Source organism: Panthera pardus, unplaced genomic scaffold, assembly GCF_024362965.1.
Source record: "Panthera pardus isolate Hobbes unplaced genomic scaffold, ASM2436296v1 HiC_scaffold_26, whole genome shotgun sequence".
In the NCBI taxonomy this organism is placed as follows: Eukaryota; Metazoa; Chordata; class Mammalia; order Carnivora; family Felidae; genus Panthera; species Panthera pardus.
Window position 1 is genome coordinate 5,340,138 of NW_026526832.1, and position 16,626 is coordinate 5,356,763.

Below are 16,626 nucleotides of genomic sequence, written 5' to 3' on the forward strand. Positions count from 1 at the left end.
AAACGCTTTACCAACTGAGCCACCTGGGCACCCCTACTAGATTTTAAAATAGAATAAGATTTATAGGCTGAATTTGAAGTCCCAGGGAAGACTGGGTTTTTAAATTTTATTTTAATAAACTAATAATAATAATTTTTTTTAATGTTTATTTTTGAGAAAGAGACACAGCATGAGTTGGGGAGGGGCAGAGAAAGAGGGAGACATAGAATGTGAAGCAGGCTCCAGGCTGTGAGCTGTCAGCACAGAGCCCAAGGTGGGACTGGAACTCATGAACCACTAGATCATGACCTGAGCTGAAGTCGGAGGCTTAACTGACTGAGCCACCCACGTGCCCCAACTGATAATTATTTTTAAACCCAAGTAACTATAAATAGTCTTCTTTGTGTGTAAAGAGATCCCTGTCACAATCATTTAAAAATTCACATTGAGAAATATGGCCCTTTGTAGCAACGTGGATGGAACTGGAGAGTGTGATGCTAAGTGAAATAAGCCATACAGAGAAAGACAGATACCATATGTTTTCACTCTTAATGTGGATCCTGAGAAACTTAACAGGAACCCATGGGGGAGGGGAAGGAAAAAAAAAAAGAGGTTAGAGTAGGAGAGAGCCAAAGCATAAGAGACTCTTAAAAACTGAGAACAAACTGAGGGTTGATGGGGGGTGGGAGGGAGGGGAGAGTGGGTGATGGGTACTGAGGAGGGCACCTTTTGGGATGAGCACTGGGTGTTGTATGGAAACCAATTTGACAATAAATTTCATATATTTAAAAAAAATTCACATTGACATTTGTATGTCTGAGAACGTCAGTTAGCCCTTATGTTTGATTAATTGTCTGGTTATAAAATAAAAATCATTTCTACTTAAACCTTTGAGGACATTGTTGGTTTTCTTTGCATTCAGCGATGTGAAAAGTTTGATGATAGTTCCTTTATTTTTTTAATGTTTATTTATTTATTTTGACAGAGAGAGCATGCACGCTAGCATGGGTGCAGGGGAAGGGCAGAGAGAGAGAGAGAGAGAGAGGGAATCCCAAGCAGGCTCTGTGCTATCAGACATGGGGCTTGATCTCACAAACCATGAAATCATGACCTGAGCCGAAATCAAGAGTCAGACGCTTAACTGACTGAGCCACCCAGGGGCCCCATGATGATATTCCTTTATGATTGACCTGTGTGGGGCTTTTCTCTTCCACCTTGGTGCTTTGGAAATTCATCACAACCTATTTAAGTGTTGTTTTTTATCCTGCTAAACACTTAGTGGGTCTTTTCAACTTGAAACGTCTTGTCTCTCATAAGCTCTGAGAGATTTTCTTTTACTAAAAGATTTTTTTTTCTACTTCCGTTTGTTGCTTCCTGAAAAACCTTTGAGTGAGGTATTAAACCCTCTGGACTATTCCTCTTGGTCTCTTATCTCCCCATTAATAGTTTTCATTTCTTTGTCTTTTTGTTTATACCCGGGGATTTCTCTTGTCTTTGGTTCTTCTGGACTCGCAACTACTTATTTATTTATTTAATTTCAGTTAGTCTTAAATTTGACCATCCATGTTGCTGGTTTTCTTTAATGTATCTGGTGGTCCTTGGGTTATTCATTTTTATTTAAGAAATGAGGGACTAGTGTGATTATTCTAGATGGCAGTCCAGGATTCTTCTACTATTGTATGTATAGGGTCTCTTCCCTACAGTATTATCCCCTGAATGAGAGTGAAATTCTTTGTACGTGGGCAGAGAATTTCAGGGGGCTGGGAACTAACTGTTAAGCTGAGGCGTGTCCGTGCCAGAATAGAGTGGGCTTTAACCCTGGCGTACAGGAAACTTCTTTGGCAGCTGTAGTTCTCCCCAGGCCATTCATTCATTTTGTTTTTTAGAGATGAATCCTCTGGTAAGGAGGGACAGCAGAGGGGGGTGAGATAAGAGAGAGGGGAAGCTAGCTGGCTCAGATTTTCTGTGAACAGACTCTTTAAAAAATCAGACTTCTTATAAAAGGCCTTAACTAAATCTAAACTTAATCAGTATCTTTACTCTCTCCCTAAATAATATAAAGCCCTTAGATTGTCTTAAGACTGATTGCCTTTAGGGGCACCTGGGTGGCTCAGTGGGTTACGTGTCTGACTTCAGCTCCGGTTATGATCTCACCGTCTCATGGTTCGTGAGTTTGAGCCCCACATCAGACTCTGCTGTCAGCGCAGAACACGCTTCGGATCCTATGCCTCTCTCTCTGCCCCTCCCCTTCTCGCTGCCCTCCCCCACCCCCCCCAATAAGCATTAAAAAATGATTGGTTGCCTTTATAGCTTAGATGCTATGGATATCATTTGATTAATATAACATAACATAATACAAAATGACATAACATAATTAATATATAAAGCAAATCCCAGCCATTGTGGATGTCTTCATCTGTAGAACTTCATAATACATTCCCTTAGACGCACTTTAATTACCCCTCTCTCCCCGATCCTTCCTACCTGCTGACCCAAATCGTGGCATCCTCTCCTTGGCAGATCTTTTTCCTCTTAGGGGCCTCTTCCGAGAACATGCTTCCATCTCTTTTCCATGCGGCAGAAATTTGTTGAAATGTCTTGTTGACAGGTGGTCTCTCTCTCATTCTCCTACATTCAGGGTTTATTACCTTTTAAAATGTTTCATCAGTTTTGGTGGGGCTTCAGGAGGTGGTGAAGAGAAATTTTTGAATCTAGGTCTCAGGATCCTTTTAGTCTGAGTAACAGGGTGCCTGTTAAAACTAGGGGCTCTACTGTCAATCTCATTGCACAAAAAGTCTGGAAGTAGGTTCCCCCACTGTGGATGAGTGGCTCGTGAGGTCCTCAAGGCCCAGCTCTTGCTCTCATTGTGCTCTGTCATCCTCATCTAGTCGGCGATGGCTCCCTTCACCTTTACAGAGTCCCCAAGCATCAGCATCTAAAAACAGAAAGGGTGAAGGATTCTTTACGTGCTGCACCAGGGAGGATAAAATGGGAGACAGCGCCCAACATACTTCTTTCTTGTGTTGTCGGCCAGCGCTGGGCCACACACCCACCCCACCCATGATGGGTCCTGAGCACTTAGGTGTCAGTGTGGGACCGACCCCGCCAGCGTAGACCCTGATGGGATAAGTAACTAACAGGGTCAACCGCAGTTTGATATTTTCACTTCTCGTTTCTGCCTCCTTCACAAATGATTTTTGCCCCCTTTTTTCCTGCTTATTTCATGTCATTAGCTTCTGTGAGAAAAAAACAATTACTCAAAGCACATAAAAAATATTGGCTCTTGTAGGTTATTGTTTGAGAAAGCATTTGAATTTCGATAACCCTCGCTATTAGATGTAGCCCATTTTCAGTCATTTTTATCCTTCTTATTTGGGTCTAAGACTTAAGCCAAATTACATGAGCCGTCTGTGGAATAATCAAAACAGCGTACCCGTCTGCACAGGCGACGCTCAAAAGGGGAATGTGCCGTGGTGGGACGAGGCCGGCTCTAGAATCCTAAGCTCTGCCCTCGCGTGTTACGCTACCACTGACTAGCTGTGGCCGCCCCTTAGAACCTCACTTCCTTCCACCGGAGTGAGAGCTGGTACGAGGCTCAAAGGAGGTGGTGCTCTCGTGAAGTGCCTGGCACCGTGCCTGGTGGGCAGTAAAACTTGGATATTATCGCCATTACTCATGTCTTCTCGGCTAGGCCCTCAGTTCATGGGACTTCAGAGCTGAAGAAGCAGTTTGAAGTCCAGTGCTTTCCTTATTTTAGAGATAGGAAACCGAAGCTCAGAGTCACATAAGCTTTCTGAGCCTTGGCTGTCATACCTGTGTACCTTAGAGCACGTGAGTATCACCCAAGCCGGTGGGTAGGAAGGCAGTTACAGGTGAATTTTTTAACATCATTCATCTAATAGCTAATCGCCTTGCCCGCTTAAAGACTTATGTATGATTCCATGAAATAATGGATTCCATGAAATAATGTCTAGTCTGACATTAGAAAAATTCATACTTTTTTCCTTTCTTTTTGAAAATTTAGGTGTATCCAATTAAAACAGGCGATAGATGAAAATAAAGATGCTCTTCAAAAATTGAACAAAGTAAGTGTTACGGTTTATAATATTACCAAAAAAAAACCCAACCCTGTTTTTGTCCCGATGTTTTCGTGAAGTGGAATTCATTAGAGTGGTTAAGTTCCTGGGTTTGCTTTAGCGGTGGTGAAGTCTACCTGCGGCTCGTGCTGACTCGCCCTGCCGGCATGCTGAGGGTGTGCTTTGGAGCAGAAAAGCCAGGGCTCCAAATGCTGAGGAGAGTTCAGCTTTGGTGAACTTACCCAGCACTGAGGACTCAGAAGATCGAGGAAGAAGTTATCTTTATTTTTGCATTGTGTAAGTTTTATGTTTTACAGGCTAGAGTTGTTTTTTGGGTTTTGTTTATTTTATTTTACTTCATTTCGTTTCGTTTTATTTTATTTTATTTTTTATTTTTTTAATTTACATCCAAGTTAGTTAGCATATCGTGCGACAATGATTTCAGGAGTAGATTCCTTAACGCCCCTTCCCCATTTAGCCCATCCCCCCTCCCGCCACCCCTCCAGCAACCCTCTGTCCGTTCTCCGTGTTTAAGAGTCTCTTATGTTTTGTCCCCCTCCCTGTTTCTATATTCTTTTTGCTTCCCTTCCCTTGTAGAGTTGTTTTAATTTTAATTACACTGTGGGGAGAGTACATAATCTGGCCCGGAGCGTAAGTGCTAAAGAAGCTTCTTGTATCACACGGCAGCTCTAATGTCAGTGACTCTGCAGAAAACAGCCAAGGCTGTTTAGAATTTACTCTTGGAAGTCCCTTCAGGGTTTTTTCTTTTAGTATGAGCCTGAGCTTCATTCAGCTTAGTGTCCAGGGCCAGGGTCTCACAGAGCATGTAAAGTGGAGGGCATCTAAAAGTCATCTCCCTGCTTGTGTATGAATCTCCTTTACTGCATCTGAGCATTTCTTCTGAAATTCTCCAGTGACATAAAACTCCTGAATTTAGGAGTCAGGCTGACCCTAAATTTAAAAATCTAAGTATCCTGTTTCACAGGTGAGGAAACTGAGGCTCCCAAAAGTGAAGCAGCTTTCTCAATGTCTCACTGCCAGTCAGTTTCCGAACTTGGGATTGGCATATGTCTTTTTGACTCCAAAGCCTATCTTCTGTCTGGAACCTAGCTCTTACTGACCATAGAGGGTAGCAAGCAAGAAAACAACAAAAACAAACTTTCTAGCTAGCAAGAAAACAACAAAAAACCAAGGAGTATCATTTTGTTTTTTCATCTGGGTTACATTTCAACATAATAATCTACATTTCTTTTAATATTATTCTAAGGTAGGCCTAGTCTCGTGTTAACATTTACTTTGTCTTCTAGAACTTACTAGAGTGTTTTTTTTTCCTTCTAAAATAAATATAATAGGAAATTGAAAGAAATTTTTCAGTGAAATAAACTTATATTCTCTCATAGGCTGATGAACCGGCACCTATTGGGAACTACAATCAGAAAAAAGAGGATGAACACAGTCTTTTGGATAAGCTTACCCACCAACTGCAGGAGCTTGCTGTGTCCATAAATAGAGAAAATATAACTGAGTATGCCTCTTTCTTTACTTTCTTTCTCTCAGGCATTATCACCAACAGTTTTAATGTCTGACTCAGAATAAAGACCTATTAAGAGTATACATATAAATGAATGGTGATGACAAGTATAATCAGTTGACATGTATTTCTTGTGTATAGTAGAAAGTCTTAGATCCCATAAAAGATGTAAAGAAGTAGGAGTCAGTCAATTTAGTTAGGGAGACAAAGGAGAGATCCGAACAACTAAGTAAACACATGTTAGAAAATAAGGATGATGCTTTAATGTCAGTGTTGATATGTAAAAAGAAATTATTTGGATTATTTGCATATTTCCTTCCTTCATAAACTTAAAATATTAGAGGTAGAAACATACATTGCTTTTCTGCCTTAGTGGATGTTAATAACAGCTTTTACAAAGCAGAAAGAAAATTGATGGTATAAACAAACCAACCCAGTTTGTGGAAAGGAAGAAGGAAAACAATTAACTATTTAGACTCTTCATGTGCCACTCCCATACTTTTACACTATATCCTGGGGAAAATGCTGAAGGATTTAGATACAAGGATTCTAGAATTTTCACTGATTTCTAGTACTGAGAATGACAAAGTAGCTGGTTTTGGACTTAACCTTCCTACCATAAACAACTGTGGTTGTTTACCACAAAATCTGGACAAAATCTACAAAAACAGCTGATGTCCTTAATACAGGGAAGCACAAGAAGTGAGTCCTACATTTACCCAGACCCTCTCCCTGAGAAAACTTATGGGCTGTGGTGCAGGAAGGTAGAGCCTAAACAGAAAACACCAGTGTCACTGAGCTCAGGAGGCAGAGATCAAATTTTGGAGTTGCCAAGGCCAGTGGGACTTGTAGGAAGAGAGGAGGGTGTTGCAAGAGACAACTATAGAAATCTGAATGGAATCCTGGTCTACACAGAGCATGATTCCAGAAGCATTGGCAGAAAACACCTGCTAGGAGACTGAGAGCTTAAAAGATTCTGGAAGTCAAACAGTCTTGGAAAAATATTGGAGTTAGTACCTAGCTAGAGTAAAGAGATAGTGGTGAATGCTTCAGGCATTTAGTAGAGATCACAGAAGGCCCATGCTCTAGGAGTAAGGAAAACGCCCTAATACTAAGAACTGTGATTTGAAATAAAGACAAAACTGAAGTAGAACTCGAGGCCGAAAGCCAGACCTTAACAGGAGCATGATAATTTAAGTGTGTAACAGCACAAAATTCAACACTCTGTAAAGGAAGATGACATAATCTGAAGTCTCAAACTGTCTCATCCGCAATGTCCACTAATAAAAAAACAAAACAAAACTAAAAGCAGACCTAGATCTGACTAGATAATATAGTTAGCTGATAAGGACTTCTAAATAATGATTAATATGTTAAAAATAGAAGAAAATAAGGATGAAATAGAAAAAGGCAGAGTATTTTAAGAAAATTCAAATGTAGGAAATAAATGAACATTGTACAACTGTAAAATGTCTAGTGAAATAGTGGCTGAGAAATTTCTCAGTCTGATTAAATACAGATTCAAAAAGGTAGAAAATGTCTTATAATAAAGAGACAAAATAATCAGTAGAAGCTCAGATGACCCAAATGCAAAAATTAACAAATAAGAACTCTAAAACAACTATTTTCAATTAGTTAAAGAATTTGCTAGAAAAGATGGATAGCTTGGATGGATAGGGAGGAATCAAGCAGAGAAATGGCAACTAACAGAGACCAAATGGAAATTCTGAAACTCAAATTTATAAAATATGAAATGAACAAAAAATACTGAATGGTTTAACAGAAAATTGGATACAACAGAGGAAAAGATCAATGAACCCAAAGAGAAAAAAAACGTTCAAATATGCACAAAAAGAAAAAAGAATGCAAAGAACAGAATAGAACATATAAGGGATATGGGACATGCACTTATTTCCAAATATGGGCAAGATCTTCTATATGTAGAAGTTATGTTGATCCGTTCTTACACATTACTTCAAGTAATCCCTATCTCTGAATTATTTTTCACAGAATTGGGGCACTTCCTGAAAGAGAGGAAGATGACAATTCTGCTGAAGAAGCTGAAGAAGCTGAAGAAGAGGATGATGATGAAGAAGAAGAAAGTGAAGAAACTGGGGACGAAGAAGAAACAGAAGACGAAGAGAAACAGGAACATGAATCCCAGCAACAGGCCACAAGCAAAGAATACATTGCTATTGGAGATTTTACTGCTCAGCAAGCTGGGGACCTTACATTTAAGGTAGAAACAAGACTAGAACCTAACCTAAGGATAGTTATGCATACCTAACAGAATAAGAAAACTTTATATATCTATATTACATATTCCTGGTATCGTTTTTAAAGACTCAATCTATTTTAATAAAATAAGTATAACTTATGATTTACAGGCAGTAGTCATGTGAGATTATGTTGTCAATGTTACCTGGTAGTAAAATAGTAAAATTAAATGCTATTCTATTTTTGAAAGTAGTTTCAATGTGGATAATTCCTGAGTTAGGGGTAAATTTTAATTTAGCATTTTTTACTTGTTTTGATTTAAGAAGGGAGAAATTCTCCTTGTAATTGAAAAAAAACCTGATGGTTGGTGGATAGCTAAGAATACCAAAGGAAACAAAGGTCTCATTCCCAGAACCTACTTGGAGGTTAGTCTTTTTTGTTTATTCTTCCTTTTTTCAAAACTTTTCTTGCATTTTTAATAAAATATTAAGCTCTATTCTTTTATCAGTTGACCGGTGAATGAGTTGATACAGAATTTACTTTAATTTTAGAGGGACAGGGACTGGCAAAATCTTGTTTTAACAGTCATGGGGACCTGTGCAGTGCCGTTGTGCAGGTAAGGCCTTGGTTATGACACAATGAAAGTGCTTTGTGGATTAATGCTGATCATAAAAATTAATAGGAGCTTATTGTTTGTTGTCAAACGAAACCACAGTTAACTTTGGGTTAACTTCCGCTAATATATGATCCCTTACTAGGAGGTAAACATGCTATATACATGCTTGCAACCTATTTCTTTTTAATGTTTCACTATATAGCATGGTCATTTTCTTTGCCAATATATAGAGATATGTGTTTGGATCGGTGCTGTCCAATGGAAAAATAATGCAAACTAGAAATGCGGTTTTAAGTTTTCTCATGACCACACTGAGATGCCTTTGTTTTCTGACGCCATTTCTAACACTAATAGTGTGATTTTTCTCTAACACCAAATATGTGTTGTTTTTCCACACTAGCTCTCTGCAACCAACCAGGTGTCCAAACAATTCAATTCAATTCTGACGCTAACTCCTGGAGTTAGCGCAGACCCCTCAAGTTAAGGGCTCACCCCACGAGCTGCCCTAATTCAGATGCCAGTCACAAGTCCCAGGGGCCTGTACTTCTGAGCGACCAGCTGTAGATTCAGTTCCCATACACGCTTCCTCAGGTTTGATAATTTGCTGGAGGGACTCACAGAACTCAGGAAAACACCTTCCTTGTGTTTACCAGTTTATTATAAAGGCTACAGCTCAGGAACAGCCAAATGGAAGGGGCGGATAGGCAAGGTATTGGGACATGGGGAGAGTGCCACCTGGATCTTCCTACCCGTACCCTCTCTGGTCTGGGCACCACCCCCCTCCAGACTTCCCATGCCCACCAGTACAACGCTTCAAAGTGGTCACCGACCTGGAAGGCTCCCTAAACCCTGTCTTTTCGGGGTTTTTATGGAAGTTTTATTATATAGCCATGATTGATTAAATGGCCATTGGTGATAGAATTCAGTTTCCTGCTCCTTTATCCTCCCCGAAGGTGAGAGGGCTGGTGGGATGGTGCCCTGAAAGTTCCAACCTTCTAATCACATGATTGGTTCTTCTGGCACCCTGCCCCCCACCCCACCCACCCCACCGCATTACGTCAAGAATAAACTCAAGTCTGATTGAAAGGGACTTATGAGGAATAACATCAGACATTCCTGTCACTCAGGAAATTCCAAGAGTTTTAGGAACTCTTGCCAAGAACTGGGAATAAAGACCAAATATATATATATATATATTTTTCTTTTTAATATTTCATTGTATATATATCATATATGTATATTTATTATATGACATGCATTTAAAAAAAGGAAAAAAGGAAGTACCTAAAAAAGGGTGGCTCAGTCAGTTAAGCCTCTGACTCTTGATTTCAGCTCAGGTTGTGAGATTGAGCCCCGTGTTGGTCTCTGTGCTGACAGCACAGAGAAGCCTTATTGGGATCCTCTCTCTCCCTCTCTCCCTGCCTCTCCCTCCCCCCACTCTCTCTCTCTCAAATAAATAAACATTAAAAAAGAAAAAGAAACAGGTGATTTTTAATAGCATATTTATATTATCTAATATATCAAAATATTATCATTTCAACCTATAATCAATATTAAAAAATCTTTCCTTTTTTTTTTTCATACCAAGTCTTCAAATTCCAATGTGTGTTTTACACCCAAACAGCCCATCTCCGTGTGAACTGGTCACACTTCAAGTGTCCGTAGTCCCACATGGCAATGGCTGCTGTATTGCACGGTTCAAGTTAGATCATCTTTTCAATGGTAGCATAGTGTTCCAATTTCAGGTAGATGTACATGTTGTTTCCAACCTATGAGAACTATGTTGCACGGAGCTGTGATTAGCTTCCACTATGAGATACAAAAGACCCCCCAAATAATGGCTTAAATAAGGTAGAAGCATATTTCTCTTACGCATGGAAGAAGTGTGGAGGCCAGCAATCAAAGCATATTGAACACCCCATCTAATATTTCGCTCTGTACTTAAGTGGGAGGCAGCCCTTCCAAGGGTTATCTCGTTAGTTTAAGTTGGCTGCTAGATCTTTTAATGATTCCAGGAAGCGAAAGAAGAAAGGGGACTAAAAGGCATGAGCTGCTATCTTTTTAAGACGATTTCCTAGAATTTACGCAAAAAAAACTTCCAGTGATATCTCCTTGATCAGAATGGAGTCTCCTGGTAACACTCAGCTGCAAGCAGGGTTTGGAATACGTAGACTTCTAGCTGGCTCATTGCTAAAATCAGGGATTCTGTTACAAAAGAAATGGTGGACAGTAGGTACCAGCCTATGTGGTGATCAATCTACACAGAACGTCTTTGTAGGTTCGTCTGATTTATCCCCTTCAGATAAAGTCCTAGGTGTTCATTGCTGGTGCAAAAGGTTTACGCCTTTATATTTTGATTTAATGTGCCAGTTTGCCCTTCAGCAAAGTTCTGCCTCTTTGTACTCCCGTCCCCAGCCTCTGAGAGTACTTGTTTCCCTACGCATGTGCCTGTGATGGCTGCCCCCAATCTTTACGCCATGGCGGTAAGGCAAAAAGAAGCTCGTTGTTGGTTTTTATCTGCATTCATTGTGCTGCCAGTGAGGTTGAGCATCATTTACTATGCTTTCTGGCCATCTCTACTTCTACTTTGTAAATTGCCTTTTTTTAGTTCTTTTGGCCGTTCTTCTAAGATTTTAAAAAATTGTGATTTATAAGAGGTTTGTAATATTTTCAGAATAAGGGTATTAACCCTTGGAAATCTGTGATAGAGATTTTCTTTGGTGACCTTCAACCATGTTTATCTTTTATGTTGCTAAATCTGTCAGTATTTCCATGTCATTTATGATTTTTGGTGTTGGTATTGTAATTGGAAAGGCCTTCCCCATCTCAAGATTATTTTCTTCTTTTCTAGTTCTTTTATTTCTGTCTTCTTTGTTTCCATTGGAATAATTTCCATCTGGAATTTATTTTGATTAAACTTGCTCTCTACCTCTATCCTTGGAATTTTTTCAACTAGCAAAGCTATCAACAATGTGTTGAAACAGTTTTCCCACTGATTTCTTATTATACCCACCGTGTACATTCCTGTCAATAGTTGACCCTTTCTGAAAGTCTTTTATTGGTTGATTTTTGCATGAGATAAAAAGCACTTGATATTTCAATAATTTTTCAGCCCTATAATAAAGAAGAAGGCCAAGACTCAAGTGAAGAAGGCAGCGAAGAAGATACAGAGGTGGGGGACCAAACAGCAGAAGGGGCAGAAGTTAAACAAAGGTAAAAGGTGGGAAAGGATATCAAAGTGAGTTTAAGGAACTTTTTATTTTTTACTATTGTAAATAGTTCAAGAATCTCTTGAAATGGAGATAACTTGCATTTTGAGAACTGGGCTTTTCATATTACTGTTTGCTTCAGTACTACTTTAATTTTGTTTTTAGTGCATGATATTTTTCTATCTCGGTTTCTTTTAGAGACTTCTAAGTTTTTAGAACTCACTGACAATGAAATATTTTGTTCTTTGATTAATGATGCTAATTGCGTAAATAGTCGTGGGCTGTCTGTGCATTCACCTTGCTTTTTTTTCTCCCCCAGAACTGATTCTCATTGGAATGCTGTCCGAAAAGCTATCTCAGAGGTTGGTATTGCCTGTCCTGTTAAACGATGTCCTGTTTTGTTACCTAATAGTTCTGATAGAGTTCAGATTCAAAACAGGATGGAGACTTTGGAAGATAGCTTTGGATCTTAAACAGGGTACAGGACACGAAATGTACAGAGCATAAAACATACGGTTCATGTAATATGTCTCATTAGGCCTCTTCTGTAAGAAGAGTAGAATTGAGGGCTTGCAACTATTTCTTATTGATTCTGCCTGAGTTTTCTATCATTTGGGTAAAGATATTAAATTCCAGTAGATATGAAAAATTCTAAAAAGCTCAAAAAAGTGAGAAATTATCCATATTCCTATCATTTAAAAGTTTGGGTTTAGGGGCATCTGGGTGGCTCAGTCGGTTAAGCGGCCGACTTCGGCTCAGGTCATGATCTCGCGGTCCGTGAGTTTGAGCCCCGCGTCGGGCTCTGTGCTGACAGCTCAGAGCCTGGAGCCTGCTTCGGATTCTGTGTCTCCCTCTCTCTGACCCTCCCCCGTTCATGCTCTGTCTCCCTCTGTCTCAAAAATAAATAAACGTTAAAAAAAAAAAAATTAAAAAAAAAAGTTTGGGTTCAAAAAAAATTTTTTTTTAATGTTTTATTTCTTTTTGACAGAGAGGGATAGACAGAGCATGAGCAGGGGAGGGGCAGAGAGAGAGGGACACACAGAATCGGAAGCAGGCTCCAGGCTCTGAGCTGTCAGCACAGAGCTCAACGCGGGGCTCGAACCCACAGAGGGCGAGATCATGACCTGAGCCGAAGTCGGAGGCTCAACCGACTGAGCCACCCAGGCGCCCCTTAAAAGTTTTTTTTTTTAAGTTTATTTATTTTGATAGAGAGCATGATCAGGGTAGGGGCAGAGAGAGAGGAGGGGGAGAGAATCCCAAACAGGCTCTAGGCTGTCAGATGCAGGGCTCAAACTCACAAACCATGAGATCATGACCTGAGCTGACATCAAGAGTCAGACAGTCAACTGACTGATCCAGCCAGGTGCCCCCCCATTCCTATCATTTTAAAAAGTTACATAACCAAGTGAAAATCCACTCCTTTCCTCCCAGAAGTAATCACCATTAATAGTTTAGTAAATATCCTTTCTGACCTTTTACACCACGTATCACTTACATGGACGTACTTGTGTATGTATGTGTGTGTGTACACATATACAAAAAAAAGACATGAATTCTTCAGTGTGTATCAGTTTACGACGTTAACTCACCTGTTACGTGGCAGCACACTGTAGAGCAGGACAGGAGGAGGGACATTTTGATGAAAGATGTACAGGAAACAGCTGGTCTGGAGCTCAGAGCTGGGCACTGCGTAGGGCTTAGGTCCTTGGGAGAGGCCAGGATTCGATGATGGCATCCTCAGGAATTTGGGGCTAAGTTGCTGTATTTGTCCACTGAAGTCTGCATGTTTGTGTTTTCCTACTTTGGGTTGTAGTTGCTATAGCAATAAGAGAAAGTATTATAGAGGTGAGGAGACACGAATGAAAACAAGCAACTGATTTTGGTTTTTACTGTCTCCAGCAGATAAACACTATTGATGTGCTAACCACAATGGGAGCTATTCCCTCAGGGTTCAGGCCTTCCATGCTCTTCCAGCTTCTGGAGGAAGGTAACGCGCGTCTGTGAGCCACCACAAATTTGTAGTTAAGCAGTCAGGCTTTGGGATTTATTTTCTGGTTTTAGCCAAAACGAGTTGCTTAAAAGGATGTTGAATATCACATCTCTTTGGTGCTCATCTTTTCCTTCATCTTTCCTGTGACAGTGGAGGAAGGATCCCTGACCCTGTCAGCCGCCAGCCTGTGTGCTCTGGGTTTTAGTCCCTTTGCTTTATTTCAAAAACAATGATTCTTAATTGTTAGCCCTTTCGTGTATCTGCAGCCTGCCGCCCTTCCCCACACTGGCTTCTTCCCTCGTCATAGTACCAGCACACCTGATACCTGCACCTTTTAAGAAAACCAGCCCTTCTCACCCTCCCTCATTCTAGCCAAAGCCTCCCTTTCTCTCCATTTCTTCACAGAAAGACTTTTCTGAAGAGCTATTATCCACTCGCATTTCCGTTTTCTTATTCGTTCTTGGATTTCTCTGTACTTGACAACATTTGCCCGTAAGCTCGGTAAAGAGAAATAATGTTGGGGAGGATCTCCTGTATAGCCTGAAGTGTTGTGTTATCTGTGGAAGGGCTGCTTTGAGTTCCTCTGCTGCAAGGCTCTCAGCCCTCCCTGAATGCGCAGCTCCTTCCCATCCTTTGCATCCATCCCAGGGGCAATTCCACCTTCCTGGAGAGGCCTCCTTTGACTAATGTAGGTGCCCCCTACACCCTTCCGCTTGAGCACGCTTTATGGACCTACGTTAATTTATAATTATTTTACTTAACCTCTTCTACTTATTTTGTTTTTATTATTTCCCCCACTCAACTGTAAACTAATGAGGGCAGGGGCTGTATTTCTCTGACTCACATACTTTGTGAGTATTTGCAGGTCTTAGCAGAGTGCCTGGCACACAGTGGGAACTCAGAAATGATTTCTCAAATGAATAAATGATTTTATAATCAGTATTCTTCACAACTAATGTATGGGAGAACGCTATAAAAATGATTTTGTCTTAAGAAACGAAATTAATGATTATATATTTTTCTAAAAGGTATTCACAGATTTTCTGCATTTTACAAAAACATTTGAATGGATCATCTTCATGACAGGGCATGTTACTGGCCTAAAAGTTTTTGTTTTGTTTTGTTTTGTTTTTTTCTGAAGCTCTCCTTTTTAACCAGCTATATTGCAGAGATGTACTCTAGTAACAGGAGTTTTTCTTTTCTTATTTATTTAAATTTTAGTTAACATGCAGTACAATATTGGTTTCAGGAGTAGAATTTAGTGATTCATCACTTACATAAAACACTCGGTGCTCACAAGTGCCCTTCTTAATACCCGTCTCCTATCTAGCCCATCTCCCCTAACCCACTGAGATCTTTCTTAAAACTGCTTTAAGATCAGCCCTTATGTGCTTCTATATTTTCTACTGTTGTTTTTACACATAAATAAATCTCCATCGGCATATATGCCTTAGAAAGCAAGTTCCAGTAGGTAGCTTGGCATTTTGGATGTCTGTTTCCTAAATTTGTGGCACAGCATTATAGATTTTTGGCTTAGGATTTCATTCCTTTCTTTGTAAGAAAATAAAGGAAAACTTGGTTTTGCAGGGAATCAATTTCAAGCAAGTTACTTCTTACAACCAGAGCTCACTCCTTCACAGCTGGCCTTCAGAGATCTAATGTGGGATGCTAAAGCAGGCACGGTGAGTATGGTCGCTATCAATAAAATTACACCTTTCCAGATTTTATCATGGTTGCAAGTATGTGAATAACATGTAAATTGATTAATGCAGTATTGAAAATAAAAAAAATTGTTTCTGTATTTTAATTTTTAAACACTCAGTGATAACTTCATTGCTAAGACAAAACGTGGATTTGTTATCTTGACTTTATTTTATTTATCTTCTCTGTTGCTCTCTTCTCCCATTGTTACAAAGGAAATAATACTAGGTATCTCTCTGAATCATTCTTTGCCTCAATTTCTTCATCTGAAGAAAAGGGAATGCTAATAATAATAGTTCCAACATAGGGTTACTGAATTACATTATATGTGTGAAGGGCTTAGAACAGTGCCTGGCACATGATAACTCAGTAAGTGTTGGAGTAACTTGGAATGAGGAAGTTCCAAGTCTTTTATGATTATACTTGTTTTGGGGAGAGCTTGGAGTAAAGGATTCCTGGTATTCTGAGCATTTGAAGTGGGAAATAGTCTTTATATTTAATTCTAGCCTCCTCCCTTTTAGCAGAGTTGAACCACATTAGAGCACATCACCCCCCTTCCCGTTGACCTTCTGCCCTCTCTCCCTCCCTTTTTCAGAGCCTCAAGGGAAAAATAAGAGGACCCAGCGTGGTTAGGTTTTGCGGGGAGAGTGGTGTAGAATTTTCTCCTCTCAACCTGAACTTTGCCTGGAACCTCCTTAGTGTATAAAGTGTCTTTTATTTCAAGTCAATAATAATGTTGCATTTGGTCTGTTTAGTGTACTAGAACCTGCATGAAGGGCATTTAATTTTATGAACTTGTACCCAGAGAACTAAATATTCAGCTTTTATTTCTTTTTTTTATTTAAAAAAAATTTTTTTAACGTTTATTTATTATTGAGAGACAGAGAGACACAGAGCATGAGCAGGGGAGGGGTAGAGAGAGGGGGAGACACAGAATCCGAAACAGGCTTCAGGCTCTGAGCTGTCAGCACAGAGCCCGACGCGGGGCTCAAAATCACCAAATGCGAGATCATGACCTGAGCCAAAGTCGGTCGCCTAACCAAATGAGCCACCCAGGTGCCCCTTCAGCTCTTATTTCTTAAATTGAAAATGTGACAAGCTGTTAGATATTGCCTTATTTTTTCAATGATATAAGTTATTTAAATGAGGGGCTCCTGGGTGGCTCAGTCGGTTAAGCGTCTGATTTCACATCAGGTCATGATCTCACAGTTCATGAATTCGAGCCCCGTGTCCGGCTCTATGCTGACAGCTCAGAGCCTGGAGCCTGTTTCGGATTCTGTGTCTCCCTCTCTCTCTCTCTGCCCCTT

General features: G+C 40.0%; 1 protein-coding gene across 5 annotated transcripts in view; it reads left to right on the plus strand.

Annotated features, from left to right (window-relative positions):
- The window catches only part of NPHP1 (nephrocystin 1), a 59,221-nt gene that overhangs the window by 4,917 nt on the left and 37,678 nt on the right, over positions 1–16,626 (plus strand). For 3 of the 5 annotated variants that reach the window (XM_019445542.2, XM_019445534.2, XM_019445507.2), the window contains exons 3-10: positions 4,004–4,064; positions 5,456–5,580; positions 7,597–7,825; positions 8,127–8,228; positions 11,532–11,632; positions 11,948–11,990; positions 13,528–13,615; positions 15,206–15,300. In XM_019445542.2, coding sequence (XP_019301087.2) covers positions 4,004–4,064; positions 5,456–5,580; positions 7,597–7,825; positions 8,127–8,228; positions 11,532–11,632; positions 11,948–11,990; positions 13,528–13,615; positions 15,206–15,300 — 844 coding nt within the window. The remainder of the gene's footprint in view (positions 1–4,003; positions 4,065–5,455; positions 5,581–7,596; positions 7,826–8,126; positions 8,229–11,531; positions 11,633–11,947; positions 11,991–13,527; positions 13,616–15,205; positions 15,301–16,626) is intronic. The other 2 variants (XM_019445515.2, XM_019445526.2) reach the window with 2 other exon arrangements.